Genomic DNA, 16,792 nt, shown 5'->3' on the forward strand with positions numbered 1-16,792 from the left:
GTTGTACTAGCCATGTTTTAAGTACTCAATAGCCACATGTGGCTACTGGCTTCTTGGTCAACAGTTTAGCTCTAGAGTATAGACTCAGTTTGAACTAAAAGCTCTAGGAAAGCATGAACTTCTCCCTGGCATTGAAAAGTACTTAAATATTTGTGGTTTGAAGATATTATCAACCTATTTTAATGTTAGTGGAGTTAGAAAGTGAGGCATAATAAATAAACTAATTGAACAGCTGGAGTGAAGCCAGGCTTCTTTTTCAAAACTTAATTGCTCCTTAAATTAGCTTTCAGAGTGCAACTATTTAGACCAGAATGGTTACACTTTTTGGAGGATGCCTCTATCCAGCCCAGTGGCTATTAACTGGCCAAATGACCTATTACTTGTCACAGGTAAACAGTTATAAGGGAAAATACTCAAGTGCCCTTTCTATAACCCACTAGTTAGGATTTGGGGAATATAAACCAAAGGAAAATGTAGTCAAAACAATTAAGGTTGAAAGTATGGAAAATAATCCTACATCCCATTCCATGTTACTCTGCAGAGGAAAATAGGTTCTTGTTTTAGAGGCATGCACCTCTAATTTACCAAAAAACAAAACAAAACAACAAAAAAACAAAAAAACAAAAAAACCCCCAAAATCCCACAAAACCCTAACCTGGAAAATGTTCCTCAGTGTTAGAAAAGGACTCTTTATATTCTTTGATAGTGGGAATATTATACTCTAATAGGCATATGCTTTGTCCACTAATTACCAAAATTGTACTAGTTCAGTGTTCTGAAGATGGTTTCCTTTCACAAAGCCTTCCTTGATTACCATAGTTGAGTTGCTTCCTTCTTTCCTTCAAGTCCTTTCTCATGAAAATAAAATATTTTTATCATCCAAATACATATCTACAGTGCTGTGAATTGTTTCCATTGGATAAGTTTTGTCATGTCTAGCACAGCCAAGTCAGTGTTCTCATAAGCGGCAGTTGCTCAATATTTACTTGAATACACAGAAAAAGAGAACAATCCTGAAATCGTGGCTGATGAGCTTCTTAAGAACCTCTGACTATGGCCATGCTTTGTGTTGAGATTGCCTGACTGCATTCTGCTGTACTTGACTGATGGCAGAAACTCAGCTGAGCTGCCAGGTATTGGAGTAGTGAATTAAACGAGCCAAAATGAAAGTGACAGTCAAGCTTTTAGTCACTTATTGCAGTTAAATAAATAGAAGTCTAAACCAGAGAAAAGACTTCCCAGTTCCACTTCTCCCTATGGAATGGCCTACAGAGTGAGGATCAGATGCATCAGCATGGATATTGGGTGGTGTTGAGTGAGCCACAAACAAAAGCCTTCTGCAGATTTATGGACTGTTGGAGGAAAGAGGAAGAAGGGCTAGGAGTGAAAAAGTATTCAGTCAGAATAAAGGAGTTTGCCTTACCGTTTTCCCATATAGGGAGACCTCCAAATGGAGTCACCTGGGCCAGAGTCCTTTATTGCAACAGCTTTCAGAGATTACAGTGTACTGGTTGTACCCCAAACTGGATGTGGGGAGGACAGCTTTCTCCTGTGAGGCCTGCCAGGTAAATCCTGTGTAATTGCCTGTGACTGGTCCTGAAATGTCATACAGGTTTTTTTGGCTAGAAGCTGTACTCCTCAAAGGGAAAATCACTTCTAAAGATTTTAAACTATTTTCATCTATTGCAGGATGTACATGTTCTTACTTTTTAGTATCAGGATGCATTTTACAGTTGATGCCAGCCAGGTAATAGTTGTGATCTAATTGTGTGAAACCTTCCATTGACACCTTGGAATAAAATCAAAAGTATCTTTTCCCCATTGTGTATTCTTGCCTGCTGTGTTATAGATGAATTGATCATGTAAGTGTGGGTTTATTTCTGGGCTCTCTGTCCCATTCCATTGACCCATGTCTCTGTTTTTGTGCCAGTACAATCCTGTTTTGATTATTACAGCTTTGTAGTATATCTTGAAATATGGGATTGTGATACCTTCAGTTTTGTCCTTCTTTCTCAAGATTGCTTGGGCTTTTCAGGGTCTTTCGTTATTCCACACAAATTTCAGTATTACTTGTTTTAGTTCCATGAAAAGGGCTATTGGTGTTTTGACAGGGATTGCATTGAATCAGTAGATTGCTCTGGGTAGTATAGACGGTTTAGTGGTTGTAAGCCTTCTAGTCTATGAGCATGGAGTATTTCTCCGTTAGTTTGTGTGTTCTTCAGTTTCTTTCATCAGTGTTTTTTAATTTTCAAAGTACAGGTCTTTCACCTCCTTGGTTAAGTTTGTTCCTAGGTATTTCATTCTTTTTGGTGCAATTGTAAATGGGATTGTTTGATGAGATGTAGTATCCGTTTACATCATTTTATCCTCATAAACTACCTATATAGGTCTTGAATTGGGCACCTTATGTCTCCATTTTAGACCTTTTTAATATGTTCTGATCAGTTAGATTGAGGTATAGGGTATAGAATAGGAAGGGAATATAATGGAACATTCTCAAGCAAAGAGGCTAATGTCTAATTAATCTTTAGTGGTTATTACCCCATATTTTATTATGAGAGCTTCCCATTACTAAGTAAGTTATTTCTCAGCCCCCTGACAGGACTAAGCATTCTGTTATATTTTTCTGACCAAAGGCCTTTATCCTGTCAAGGTCAACATAGTCTAAAAACACTTGTCAAATCTCTGTCCTTTGTTTGTTTGATTTTTTTAATTTTTATTTATTTATTTTTTACTCTCTCATGTTTATCTTTTCTAGGGATTTTTTAAACCTCTAACTCTGCCAACCCTTTCTGGATATGACTTGAAATCTTGCTTTGTAGTTTTGGAAAATGAGACATGACTGAAAATGAAACTTGACCCATTTGGCTATTTCATGATCCTGAGGGAGATGTGAAGAGACTATACATGTGAAAAGGACATTTCCCTGTACTCTTTGTCAGGATTGCTGTTTCATAAGCTTTGCCAGGGCAGATAAATGAATTAAAGCACGGAATGTTTTCATGGGCTTTTGTAGGATCATCTGGAGCCATTTCCTAAAATAGGACTGCTAAGCCTGTTCCAGGATAAGGTCTGGTGTTCTGACCTGATGATGATTCTGATGATACCACAGTGGTGTTCCTCTTGACTCTCGTTTGTCTTCAGTGCAATTTGGAAACCAAATCCAAATGGTACATAGAAGCAGGAAACCAAAGGATCCTGAGGGACCACATGAAGAACATGGTGAGCCAGGACCCTTCTGTAACAGGGAGATCAAATCCTGGGACAATGGCCTTAACAGCCTCACCTGCCATGTCCTGAACCAGAGTCATTGGATTCCCACTGGAACAAAATGGACTTTGTCTTCCTTCATTTTTGTTACCCCACTTTTCTTTTCCCATATATTTCTCCTTTCTAGCACTCACCTTAGCCCTGGGTTATTCTGATAAACACCCTTGCTTAAGAACCACTGGTCAGACTTACTTTATAAAGAAATATCAGAGATAGATAGATGTATATTAATAACTTTCCTGTTTTCTCTCTTGATATCTGTTTGAATTATCACTGCATAATAAATTACCTCCAAACTAAGTGACATAAAACCATATAATTTCACCATTTCTGTTGGTTAGGTTTCTGCATTTAGCTTAGGTAAGTCCTCTGTTTCTGGGTCTTTAACAAAGCTGCTGTCAAGGTGTTACCTGGGATGTAGTCATCTCAGGACTGGATTGGGCAAAGATGTGCTACAAAGCTCACTCAAATTTTTCACAAGATTTAGTTCATATCAGGTTGTTGGACTGAAGACCTCAGTCTCTTACAGCCTACTGATCAAAGGCTGTCCTGTGAGTTCCTTGCCATGTATGGCTCTCTGTAGCACAGTTCACAACATGGCTGCTAGCTTTGTCAGGGCAAGTGAGAGGGCAAAAGAGTATGAGAAAGACAGAAGTTAAAGTTTATTTATTTATTTATTTATCAAATATATTTTACCTTATTTTTTCATATGAAATTTATTGTCACATTGGTTTCCATACGACACCCAGTGCTCATCCCAACAGGAGCCGTCCTCAATGCCCATTACCCACTTTCCCCTCCCTCCCTCCCCCCATCAACCCTCAGTTTATTCTCAGTTTTTAAGTCTCTTATGGTTTGGCTCCCTCCTTCTCTTTTTTTTTTTTTTTTTTTCCTTCCCCTCCTCCATGTTCTTAAGTTTCTCAGGATCCACATAAGAGTGAAAACATATGGTATCTGTCTTTCTCTGTATGGCTTATTTCACTTAGCATCACACTCTCCAGTTCCATCCATGTTGCTACAAAAGGCCATATTTCATTTTTTCTCATTGCCACGTAGTATTCCATTGTGTATATAAACCACAATTTCTGTATCCATTCATCAGTTGATGAACATTTAGGCTCTTTCCACAATTTGGCTATTGTTGAAAGTGTTGCTATAAACATTGGGGTACAAGTGCCCCTAAGCATCAGCATTCCTGTATCCCTTGGGTAAATTCCTAGCAGTGCTATTGCTGGGTCATAGGGTAGTTCTATTTTTAATGTTTTAAGGAACCTCCACACTGTTGTCCAGAGTGGCTGCACCAGTTTGCATTCCCACCAACAGTGCAAGAGGGTTCCCGTTTCTCCACATCCTCGTCAGCATCTATAGTCTCCTGATTTTTCATTTTAGCCACTCTGACTGGCATGACTCAGTGTGGTTTTGATTTGTATTTCCCTGATGAGGAGCAGCGTTGAGCATCTTTTCATGTGCCTGTTAGCCATCTGGATGTCTTCTTTAGAGAAGTGTCTATTCATGTTTTCTGCCCATTTCTTCACTGGATTATTTGTTTTTCGGGTGTGGAGTTTGGTGAGCTCTTTATAGATTTTGGATACTAGCCCTTTGTCCGATATGTTATTTGCAAAAACCATTCCCTTGGCTGCCTTTTGGTTTTGTTGATTGTTTCCTTTGCAGTGCAGAAGCTCTTTATCTTCATGAGGTCCCCATAGTTCATTTTTGCTTTTAATTCCCTTGCTTTTGGAGATGTGTCAAGTAAGAAATTGCTACGGCTGAGGTCAGAGAGGTTTTTTCCTGCTTTCTCCTCTAGGGTTTTGATGGTTTCCTGTCTCACATTCAGGTCCTTTTCCATTTTGAATTTATTTTTGTGAATGGTGTAAGAAAGTGGTCCAGGTTCATTCTTCTGCATGTTGCTGTCCAGTTCTCCCAGCACCATTTGTTAAAGAGACTGTCTTTTTTCCATTGGATATTCTTTCCTGCTTTGTCAAAGATTAGTTGGCCATACATTTGTAGCCAGTTCTGGGGTATGTATTCTATTCCATTGGTTTATGTGTCTGTTTTTGTGCCAATACCATGCTGTCTTGATGATTACAGCTTTGTAGTAGAGGCTAAAGTCTGGGATTGTGATGCTTCTGGCTTTGTTTTTCTTGTTCAATGTTACTTTGGCTATTTGGGGTCTTTTGTGGTTCCATACAAATTTTAGGATTGCTTGTTCTAGCTTCGAGAAGAATACTGGTGCAATTTTGATTGGGATTGCATTGAATGTGTAGATAGCTTTGGGTAGTATTGACATTTTAACAATATTTGTTCTTCCAATCCATGAGCATGGAATGTTTTTCCATTCTTTGTATCTTCTTCAATTTCCTTCATAAGCTTTCTGTAGTTTTCAGCATACACATCTTTTAAATCTTTGGTTAGGTTTATTCTAGGGATTTCATGATTCTTGATGCAATTGTGAATGGGATCAGTTTCTTTATTTGTCTTTCTGTTGCTTCATTATTAGTGTATAAGAATGCAACTGATTTCTGTACATTGATTTTGTATCCTGCAACTTTGCTGAATTCATGTATCAGTTCTAGCAGACTTTTGGTGGAGTCTATCGGGTTTTCCATGTATAATATCATGTCATCTGCAAAAAGTGAAAGCTTGACTCCATCTTTGCCAATTTTGATGCCCTTGTTTTCCTTTTGTTGTCTGATTGCTGATACTAGCACTTCCAACACTATGTTAAACAACAGCGGTGAGAGTGGACATCCTTGTCGTGTTCCTGATCTCAGGGGGAAAGCTCTCAGTTTTTCCCCATTGAGGATGATGTTAGCTTTGGGCTTTTCATAAATGGCTTTTTATGATGTTTAAGTATATTCCTTTTATTCTGACTTTCTCAAGGGTTTTTATTAAGAAAGGATGCTGGGTTTTGTCAAAGGCTTTTTCTGCATCAATTGGCAGGATCATATGGTTCTTATCTTTTCTTTTATTAATGTGATGTATCACGTTGATTTATTTGCAAATGCAAAAAGCCCTGCAGTCCAGGAATGAATCCCACTCGATCATGCTGAATAATTCTTTTTATATGCTCTTGAATGCGATTTGTTAGTATCTTGCTGAGAATTTTTGCATCCATATTCATCAGGGATATTGGCCTGTAGTTCTCTTTTTTTACTGGGTCTCTGTCTGGTTTAGGAATAAAAGTAATACTGGCTTCATAGAATGAGTCTGGAAGTTTTCCTTCCCTTTCTATTTCTTGGAATAGCGTGAGAAGGATAGGTATTATCTCTGCTTTAAACGTCTGGTAGAACTCCCCTGGGAAGCCATCTGGTCCTGGACTCTTATTTGTTGGGAGATTTTTTGATAACCGATTCAATTTCTTTGCTGGTTATGGGTCTGTTCAAGTTTTCAATTTATTCCTGTATGAGTTTTGGAAGTGTGTGGGTGCTTAGGAATATGTCCATTTCTTCCAGGTGTCCAGTTTGTTCGCATATACTTTTTCATGGTATTCCCTGATAATTGCTTGTATCTCTGAAGGATTGGTTGTAATAATTCCATTTTCATTCATGATTTTATCTATGTGGGTCATCTCCCTTTTCTTTTTGAGAAGCTTGGCTAGAGGTTTGTCAATTTTGTTTATTTTTTCAGAAAACCAACTCTTGGTTTCTTTGATCTGCTCTACAGTTTTTTTAGATTCTATATGGTTTATTTTCTGCTCTGATCTTTATTATTTCTCTTCTTCTGCTGGGTTTGGAGTGTCTTTGCTGTTCTGCCTCTATTTCCTTTAGGTGTTCTGTTAGATTTTGTATTTGGGATTTTTCTTGTTTCTTGAGATAGACCTGGATTTTATTTTCCTCTCAGGACTGCCTTCACTGCATCCCAAAGCATTTGGATTGTTGTATTTTCATTTAATTTGTTTCCATATGTTTTTTAATTTCTTCTCTAATTGCCTGGTTGACCCACTCATTCGTTAGTAGGGTGTTCTTTAACCTCCATGCTTTTGGAGGTTTTCCAGACTTTTTCCTGTGGTTGATTTCAAGCTTCATAGCATTGTGGTCTGAAAGTATGCATGGTATGATCTCAATTCTTTTGTACCTATGAAGGGCTGTTTTGTGACCCAATATGTGATCTATCTTGGAGAATGTTCCATGTGCACTCGAGAAGAAAGTATATCTGTCGCTTTGGGATGCAGACTTCTAAATATATCTGTCAAGTCCATCTGATCCAATGTATCATTCAGGGCCCTTGTTTTTTTATTGATCCTGTGTCTAGATGATCTATCCATTGTTGTAAGTGGGGTATTAAAGTCCTCTGCAATTACCACATTCTTATCAATAAGGTTGCTTATGTTTGTGATTAAGTGTTTTATATACTTGGGGGCTCCCGTATTTGGCGCATAAACATTTATAATTGTTAGCTCTTCCTGATGTATAGATCCTGTAATTATTATATAATGCCCTTCTTCATCTCTTGATACAGCCTTAATTTAAAGTCTAGTTTGTGTAAGTATGGTTACTCCAGATTTTTTTTTGACTTCCAGTAGCATGGTAGATAGTTCTCCATCCCCTCACTTTCAATCTGAAGGTGTCCTCAGGTCTAAAATGAGTCTCTTGTAGACAGCAAATAGACGGGTCTTGTTTTTTTTTTTTTTAATCAGTTCTAATGCCCTATGTCTTTTGGTTGGAGCATTTAGTCCATTTACATTCAGTGTTGTTATTGAAAGATATGGGTTTAGAATCATGGTGGTGTCTGTAGGTTTCATTCTTGTAGCGGTGTCTCTGGTACTTTGTGGTCCTTGCAACATTTCATTCACAGAATCCCCCTTAGGATCTCTTGTAGGGCTGGTTTAGTGGTGATGAATTCCTTTAGTTTTTGTTTGTTTGGGAAAACCTTTATCTCTCCTTCTATTCTGAATGACAGACTTGCTGGGTATAGGATTCTCAGCTGCATATTTTTTCTGTTCATCACATTGAAGATTTCCTGCCATTCCTTCCTGACCTGCCAAGTTTCAGTAGATAGGTCTACTACTATTCATATGTGTCTACCTTTGTAAGTTAGAACCTGTTTATCTCTAGCTGCTTTCAGAATTTTCTCTTTATCCTTGTATTTTGCCAGTTTCACTATATGTCGCGCAGAAGATGGATTCAAGTTTCATCTGAAGGGAGTTCTCTGTGCCTCTTAGATTTCAATGCCTTTTTCCTTCCCCAGATCAGGGAAGTTTTAGCTATGATTTGTTCAAGTACACCTTCAGCACCTTTCTCTGTCTCTTCTTCTGGAATTCCTATGATACAGATATTGTTCTCTTTGATTGCATTACTTAGTTCTCTAATTCTCTCCTGATACTCCTGGATTTTATTTCTCTTTTTCTCAGCTTCCCCTTTTTCTATACTTTTATCTTCTAATTCACCTATTCTCTCCTCTACCTCTTAAATCCGTGCTATGGCTGCCTCCATGTTTTTAAATATTTCAATATTTTTAATGTTATTTTAAATGTTTATTCACTTTTTTAGAGAGAGAGGAGCAAGCAGGGGAGTAGCAGAGAGAGAGAGAGAGAGAGGGACACAGAATCCAAAGCAGGCTCCAGGCACCCGGCTGTCAGCACACAGCCTGATGCGGGACCTAAACTCAAGAATTGTGAGATCCTGACCTGAGCCAGAGTCAGATGCCCAACCGACTGAGCCACCCTGGTGCCCCTGAAGTTAAAATTTAAAAACCTTAAGTGACATCCCTTAACTTTTGCTGTATTCTTTTAATTAGAAGTGAGTTACTGGGGCCTCTGGGTGGCTCGCTTGAGGGTCTGACTCCTGATACTGGCTCAGATAATGATATTGGTGTTGTGGGATCAAGCCCCATGTCAGGCTCTGTGCTGAGTGGAGCCTGCTTGGGATTCTCTCTCTCCCTATCTGTCTGCCCCCCCCCCCAACCCATGTGTGCATGCACTCTCTCTGTCTCTCTCTCTAAATAAATAAATAAACTAAATGTACATTACTAGTTCCAATCTACATTCAAGACAGCATTATACAGAGTGTAAATAACAAAAGGCAAGATCACCGGGAGACCTTGTGTCTAGAAGCTTTGTAACCACAGAATATAAATTATTACATAAATGATATAAAATTAAAAACAAGAGTCTGGATGTGAATCCTGTTCTATATGCTTAAATATAATATCACAAAAGTTCATTTGGAATCTTCTATCTGATTGAAATAGTAGGGAATTTATCTCAGTCATTATGGGGATCACTCTAACCCCAACACATGGAGTTGGCTGGGATTTTAGGTCATGAACACCACCAAAGCTGTGGGCAGGCCCTTCAGATCAAGCTCATGGAACCTCCAAATCCTTAATCTGTCGCCAATCTGAAGTTGGGTCAGAGCTTTTTTACTGTTACTCTCTGTTTCCCTTCTAGGCACTTTGTCTCCCTTCCCTGAGTTACCTTTTCCATTAATCTGGGCTTTCCCTAACCACTGAACGAGTCATGTACTTCACGTAGACATTTCCAGTTTGTTCACCTTCCTGAGTCAAAAACATAATAATGATCCTGTTTCTTGCTCATAATGGGGAAGAAAGGAAAAATAGTGGAATATTAATATCTCAAAACTATCCTGTTGCACAACATATAAAGATAAAAACTTCTTAGACACCATTTAAAGATTTTTCACCAAGCTGTTCAATATGGTTATTATCTTAGGGTTTCTGTTTGTTGGTTCCACTATCTGAGTCATGTCTTAGTTTGGTTCTGCTAACTATATCTTGAAAAATTTTACTCAAATTCCAATCATGGGTAAAGAATCAGGTAAATAATTTTTATACCTGGAAATAGGTGTACTTCTTCTGGCAGGCCATCAGTGTGGGGACTTGATGCAGCCTAGCCAGATTTTGAGCTTGGTTTGAGCTTCAGTGTATCCTAGGCTGCAATTTTTTTTTTTTAACAGTGAGTTGCTATTACCTTTTGCTTAGAGTGAGGTCTGGGGTCTACCAGACCCGGGTCTACCACAGCAGGGGTCTCTCTCCCCCATCAGAAGACCGTGGGTGCTGATTACCTGCTGCTATACTTATGGCTGACCTGGCATAACAGAAGTTGTCCTATGCAAGACTTGTACTCCTAAGTCTTGGGGGTGAGACTTTCTCAGCATTTCTGCCTTTCCTCCCCTTGGCAGCTAGCCTGTGCCTGAGATCTGTAGTTGGTCTAGGGCAAGAGAGGGTTTACTCTGTATTCCAGTGGTAGCAGATTTTGGGATAGAAGTGCCAGATACTGAGCCTGAGCTTCTTTCCTGCCCCTGCCCAATGAGTAGAGAGGTTTTGTTTTTACCTGTTTCCCAGTGGCTAATGGATCTTCTCCTGTGTCCTGAAGTTAGAAGATTTTCCTGTCATCTTCCAGAGGCAGTGAGGTTTGCTTTTATCTCCTTATAGAAGAAGTGGAGTTTTGTCTGTGCCCTAGTGGTGAGGGGGTTCTTTGTGCTTTGATACTGTTGTAATCAGTTGATTTCATCTTGCCGTTTGCTTCACTGAGGAGGTCCGGTGGGGGTGGGTGAGTGCAGTCTCTTGGCCCATCCCAGTATTTCTTGTGAAAGTCAATGGAGGAGTGTGGTAAAGAGCTTGTTTGTGGCTGGGTTCTCCCGACTACTTGAAAAAGAAATGCTAGTCCACACTTGGCATTAATGATTCATTATAAGTCTTGGTGACCTGTTATCTATTTGTATGATGGTCACTTCTTTCTCCTTTTCTTGTTTAAGGTGAAATAGTTGGTATGATCTGTCTCTCTTTGCAGGAAATTGCCCATCTTTAGAATTCCTTTTATTGGTTGCCTAAGGATCTCAGCTCTTTGATGGGCTCAAGAAAAATCTTTGTGTATTAGCTGGCTGTGTTTGTTGTTGTTAAGGTGGAAGTTAAATTTTCTTGGAGTTTTCTATATTGTAAGCAGAAGTCTAAGTTCAATTTTCTATAACAATAAATCAGCAATGGTATTTCCCACAAACACAAATTTAAGTAATCTCAAAGGTAAAGGTTGTATTACAAAAACAGAACACAAAAGTCTCTACTCTTAGTTAATGTAGAATCTCCTAGAGTGCTTCTTACTGGAACAAAAGCAACAGCAGCAATATGCACACTGTAATTAGAGGAGGAGTGTACATTCATCTGCTGGGAAAGGAACCTTTATCCCAACTTGTTTAATGCTTATGTTCTTAGTGTCTTCAAGATACCTGTTATTTGCATAAATATCTTTCAGTTTTTTAGTTTATCCATAGTACAAAATGCTACTTGTGTCAACTGTTTTTCCCTTCTTTCAAAATTCTTTATTAAATTGGAGTTTGAATCCTGTGGTCTCTGATTTCAGCTCTGTCTTTCCCAGAACTCATTTGGATCCTATGCTTCTTTAGTACCTAGACCTTTATTTTTTATCTGCTCCTCTGGGCCCTTCAAATAAATGCATGTGTGCATATTGTAAATCAGCTCTCATTTCCACTTTATTTTTTTTAATGTTTATTTTTGTGAGAAAATGTGAGCGAGGGAGGGACAGAGAGAAGCAGACAGAGCATCCAAAGCAGGCTCTGCATTGAGAGCACAGAGCCCAATGTGGGGCTCTAACTCATGAACTGTGAGATCATAACCTGAGCCAAAGTTGGATGCTTAACCAACTGAGTCACCCAGGCACCCCCCTCATTTCCACTTTATGACGGGTTTTTTTTTGTAATAAATTTATTCTTTCTTCCCTTTCCCTTCACATATCCTCTGACTACCAGAACATAGATCCCTAGAATTGACAGAAAAATCCAGAAATTAATCTAGTTTGTGATAGGAATAATACTTTGATTCAGTAGAATAAGAAATCCTTGATGAATGAAAAGTAAATTCCATATAGATTAGGTATTTAAATGTAAAAGATTTAAATGTAGAATGAAAAAAATCTCAAAACTTATAAATCAAGATTGTAAAAAAGAAGCTATAAAAGAAAAATTGAACGGTGAAGGGCATTAAGAGTACATTTATGATGAGCACTTAATAATGTATAGAATTGCTGAATTGTTATTTCACCTGAAATAAATATAACGCTTTGTCATAATTATACTGGTATTTAAAAAAAAGAAAAATAATTCTAAACAAAAGCTCCTAGTTAATACTTCTGCAGCCAAGCCATAGACTGTACTTTGAAAAGTCAAGTTCTAGGGCACATTGACTAGTTCTCAGCTAGTATTAACACAATGAGAGAAGCTTGACTATTATCTGTGTATATCCTTTTTATTTATAATGGTTTAGATGTAATGATGTGGAAAAACCATTTGGTATTTGTGGTTATATGAAAATGCAAATAATGTTTTCCATTCATGGGTCTTAAACATTCTTGAAGAATAATTAGTGAGGTAAATTCTTGAAAGGCTTGTAGAGTTTCCCAGAAAGCACAATACTCCATTAGCTCTTGGCATGATAACATAATGGATCTATTTGTAAGAGTTTCCTTGGAAAGTTATATGATTCTATTATATTTCAGAAAAATAGACTTCAAAAACCCACTTTATTTTTCAATTTTAAGTTTTTTTTGTTTTAATTCTACTGTAGTTAACATACAGTGTTATGTGTACAACATAGTTAGTGTACAGTTTCAGGTGTACAGAATAGTGATTCAACAATTCTATACATTACTCAGTGCTCATCAGGAGAGTATACTCTTCATCTCCTTCACCCCACCCACCTCCCCTCTGGATAACCATCTGTTTTTTCTCTATAGTTAGGAGTCTGTTTCTGGGTTTGTTTCTCCCTTCCCCTCCCCCTCCCTTTGCTTGTTTGTTTGTTAAGTTCCACATTTGAGTGAGATCATATGATATTTGTCTTTCTCTGACTGGCTTAATACTCTTAGCATTATACTCTCTAGCTCCATCTATGTTGTTGCAAATGGCAAGATTTCATCCTTTTCGTGTGTGTGTGTGTGTGTGTGTAAACACCACATCTTCTTTATCCATTCATCTATCAATGGATACTTGGGCTGCTTCCATAGTTTAGCTATTATAAATAATGTGGCAATAAATATAGGGGTGCATGTATCCCTGTGAATTAGCTTTTTTGTATTTTTTGTGTAAATACCCAGTGCGATTACTGGATCATAGGATAGTTCCTTTTTTAACTTTTTGAGGAAACTTCCTACCGTTTTCCATAGTGGCTGTACCAGTTCACTCCCACCAAGAGTATGTGAGGGTTCCTATTTCTCTACATACTGTCCAACACTTGTTTCTTGTGTTTTTGATTTTAGCCATTTTGACAGGTGTGAGGTGATACCTTACGTAGTTTTGATTTGTATTTCCTGATGATGAGTGATAATGAGCATCATCTCATGTGTCCATTGGCCTTCTATATGTCTTTGAAGAAATATCTGTTCATGTCTTCTGCCCACTCTTTAATTGGATTATTTGTTTTTTGGATGTTAACTTTGATAAGTTCTTTATATATTTTGAATACTAACCCTTTATTAGAGATGTCATTTATGAATACCTTCTCCCATTCAGTGGGTTGTCTTTGAGTTTTGTTGATTGTTGCCTTCAGTGTGCCCAGGCTTTTTATTTTGATGAAGTCCCATTAGTTTATTTTTTGCTTTTGTTTTCCTTGCCTTAGGAGACACACGTAGAAAAAACTTGCTACAACTCATGTCAAAGAAATTACTACTTGGGTTCTTTTCTAGGATTTGTATAGTTTCAGGTCTCATATTTAGGTCCTTAATCCATTTTTGAATTTATTTTTGTGTAAGGTGTAAGAATGTGGTCCAGTTTCATTCTTGTGTATATAGCTGTCCAGTTTTCCCAGCACCATCTGTTGAAGAGGTTGTCTTTTTCCCATTGGATATTCTTGCCTCCTTTGTCAAAGATTAATTGGCCATATAAACATGGGTTTATTTCTGAGCTGTCTGTTCCATTCCATTGATCTATGTGCCTATTTTTGTGCCAGTACCAAAATATTTTGATTTTTACAGTTTTGTAATATAACTTGATATCTGGAATTGTGATGCCTCCAGCTTTGTTTTTCTTTTCAAGATTCATAAATGGACCACTAAGCATCTGGATTGGTACTAATTATGTTCCATTCTTTGTGAAATGGATTTGTCATTTAAGTTCTTGTTTGTAGTTTAGATGAGAAGCCTAGATGAGAAAGGCTGCCAGAGATTCTTGCAGTTTTAATACAGTTAATTTACAGATAGCTGTGTAATTATCTCCTGCTATAATTATTAAAACAGGAAGATGGAATCAAGAGTTTAGTTAACAGTAATGGAAACAGAAACATCCCTCTGACCTGTGCCTAGAGGATATTCCTTATTTTACCCTATAGTTGTTTTGTCCTGAAATAATAAAGAATTAAGTCTTCATATGAGTGCCACAGAAGCATGAGGATATTTTTCACCAGTCAGCCTCTGAGGATAAGAATGTTTCATTTTTAGCTGTGTAGGATCCATGGTGTCACTCAGTTACCTTATCCTAAGCAGGATCTGGTCCCTAGTGTGCTTTTCTCATTAGGTAAATGTCACTGCTGTCCTTAGATCCTTTTCTTAGCAGATGGCCATTTCTCCTATTTTAGTGGGGGGAAACTGAGGCTATTAGGTGGAAAGGACTCTAATCTACATATACGTTCATTCAAGCCCATTCTTATTTATTTGAGAGAGAGAGCTAGAGAGGGAGCATGCACCAGTTCGGGAGGGGTAGAGAGGGAAACAGAAGATCTGAAGTGAACTCTGTACTGATAGCAGAGAGCCTGATGGGGGCGCTCAAACTCATGAACCATGAAATCACGACCTGAGCTGAAGTCAGATGCTTAACCAACTGAGCCACCCAAGCGCCCTAATTCAAGCCCATTCTTAATTCTGAGAGGACAAATACATATACTCTACCTTCCATTCCACCAATGTGTCCTTTTTTTCACAGTGTTCTTATCAGACTTAAGCTTCTTTCAGAGGACATGCTGCTTCCTCACTGTGCACCCCTCCTGTTGCATCCACTTCCTGCTGCCAAAACCTCATTGTAGCTGGCTTCAAGAATACTCTTCAAGAAGAAAATGGATTTATTTTAACAAAACATGTGATTATGAGTTGGGATGATTATGTATTAGGTGGAAGGTATAGGCTTCTCATATCAACAAAAGAATAGAAAACAAAAACTTGAGGAAAAACAAAAAGGTCTACTAGAAAGTCATTGTCCAATTAGGAGGAATAAATGGGGCATGATTTTGAGGATTAGAGTAGAGTTTAGGAAAAGATAATCCAGTTGACTTCTCCTCCCTTTTTTTTTTTTTTTTTTTTTTTGAAGTATACTCAATCTAGTGTGACAATTTGAGGGACATGGGATTGCATTTCTTTTTCTATATGTGCAAAACACTACTTGATTCTGCTGTGATTATAGATTAATCATTATATTATAAATGCTATTTATTAACATTTAAGTTTAAGAATCAAGGTATAAGAAAAGCATGGATGACCTAATTAAAATAATGTAAAATTTACGAAACTTTGAGAGTATAAAACTATAGCTGAAGATTTTCAGAAGAGGAGTAGGGGAGAAGAGAGGTCAGGGTAAGTTTGAGTAAAACTAGAGCAGCTGTTCTCCAACAAATGTCATGCAAGCTTCATTTTAAAAAGTAAAAAATGTAAAATTATATATTTAACCTAGTGTACTTAAAATGTTATTTCAACATAAAATCAGTAGAAAAATTAGTAATAAAGAATTCTACTTTATTTTTGTATTAAGTCTTCAAAATCTGGTGTGTATAGTACACTTCCAGCACATCTCAGTTTGGAATTACACCTCAATAGCCACCTGTAGCTAGTGGCTACCACATTGGACCTACTGCAGTCTTTGGCACATAGTAGATACTAATAGATGTTCAGCGACTGAAGGAATTATGCAATTGGCATGTAAGATGAAGAGACCTAATCCAAGGTAGAGGGACCACAAGACCTACCCTGCGGAGGTTGTAAGTGGTGGTTAGTAGAATTGTGCTTGTTTCAGTCTCTGGACCATTTGATACTCTCAATTTTTCCGTCCTCTCCCCTGATGTGAATATTTTAGTCTGGAGCCTGAAACCATCAGCTTGGTAGTTACAAAAGAAAGCTTAACTGCTTTCTGTTCAGTGACCCTTTTTATTGGTAAAATTTCGCACCTGTTAACCTTTTCTTAACCGCTTACTCTTTGAAATTACTCGTGTTTAGCAATTACCATTTTATTTCAACCTCCTTATATATTTTTAAAACCAAGTTACTGCCAGGAATCATTGTTAAATTGAGGATCATTTGCTTGCAAGGAACAAAAACGGATTCAATGTACTTAACAGAATATTGGAGTGACATAGCAGATAATGTCATGGATATCTACAGGCAGAGAATGCACCAGAGTTTCATGTGTTCCACGCAAACAACTAGGAAGTTGGGTATTGAACTTTCCTCACCTGGACTCTCCCCTTTGCTTATCTCTTTGCTTTTCTTCACTGTCTTCTTCATTTTCTTGCATGTCTAGAACCTGACAGCACTCACGACCTGAGCCTCATTGTCCACCACAGTCTAGCTGATTCA

The 16,792-nt window shown here is 37.9% G+C and overlaps 1 protein-coding gene across 3 annotated transcripts in view; it reads left to right on the forward strand.

The window, feature by feature from the left end:
• Positions 1-3,171: 3,171 nt before the first annotated feature.
• Positions 3,172-16,792, forward strand: part of IL31RA (interleukin 31 receptor A) — an 82,358-nt gene continuing 68,737 nt past the window's right edge. For all 3 annotated transcript variants that reach the window (XM_042986946.1, XM_042986964.1, XM_042986953.1), the window contains exon 1: positions 3,172-3,222. In XM_042986946.1, the coding sequence (XP_042842880.1) occupies positions 3,211-3,222 (12 nt within the window). In that variant the 5' untranslated portion in view covers positions 3,172-3,210. The remainder of the gene's footprint in view (positions 3,223-16,792) is intronic.

Source organism: Panthera tigris, chromosome A1 (assembly GCF_018350195.1).
Source record: "Panthera tigris isolate Pti1 chromosome A1, P.tigris_Pti1_mat1.1, whole genome shotgun sequence".
NCBI lineage: Eukaryota > Metazoa > Chordata > Mammalia > Carnivora > Felidae > Panthera > Panthera tigris.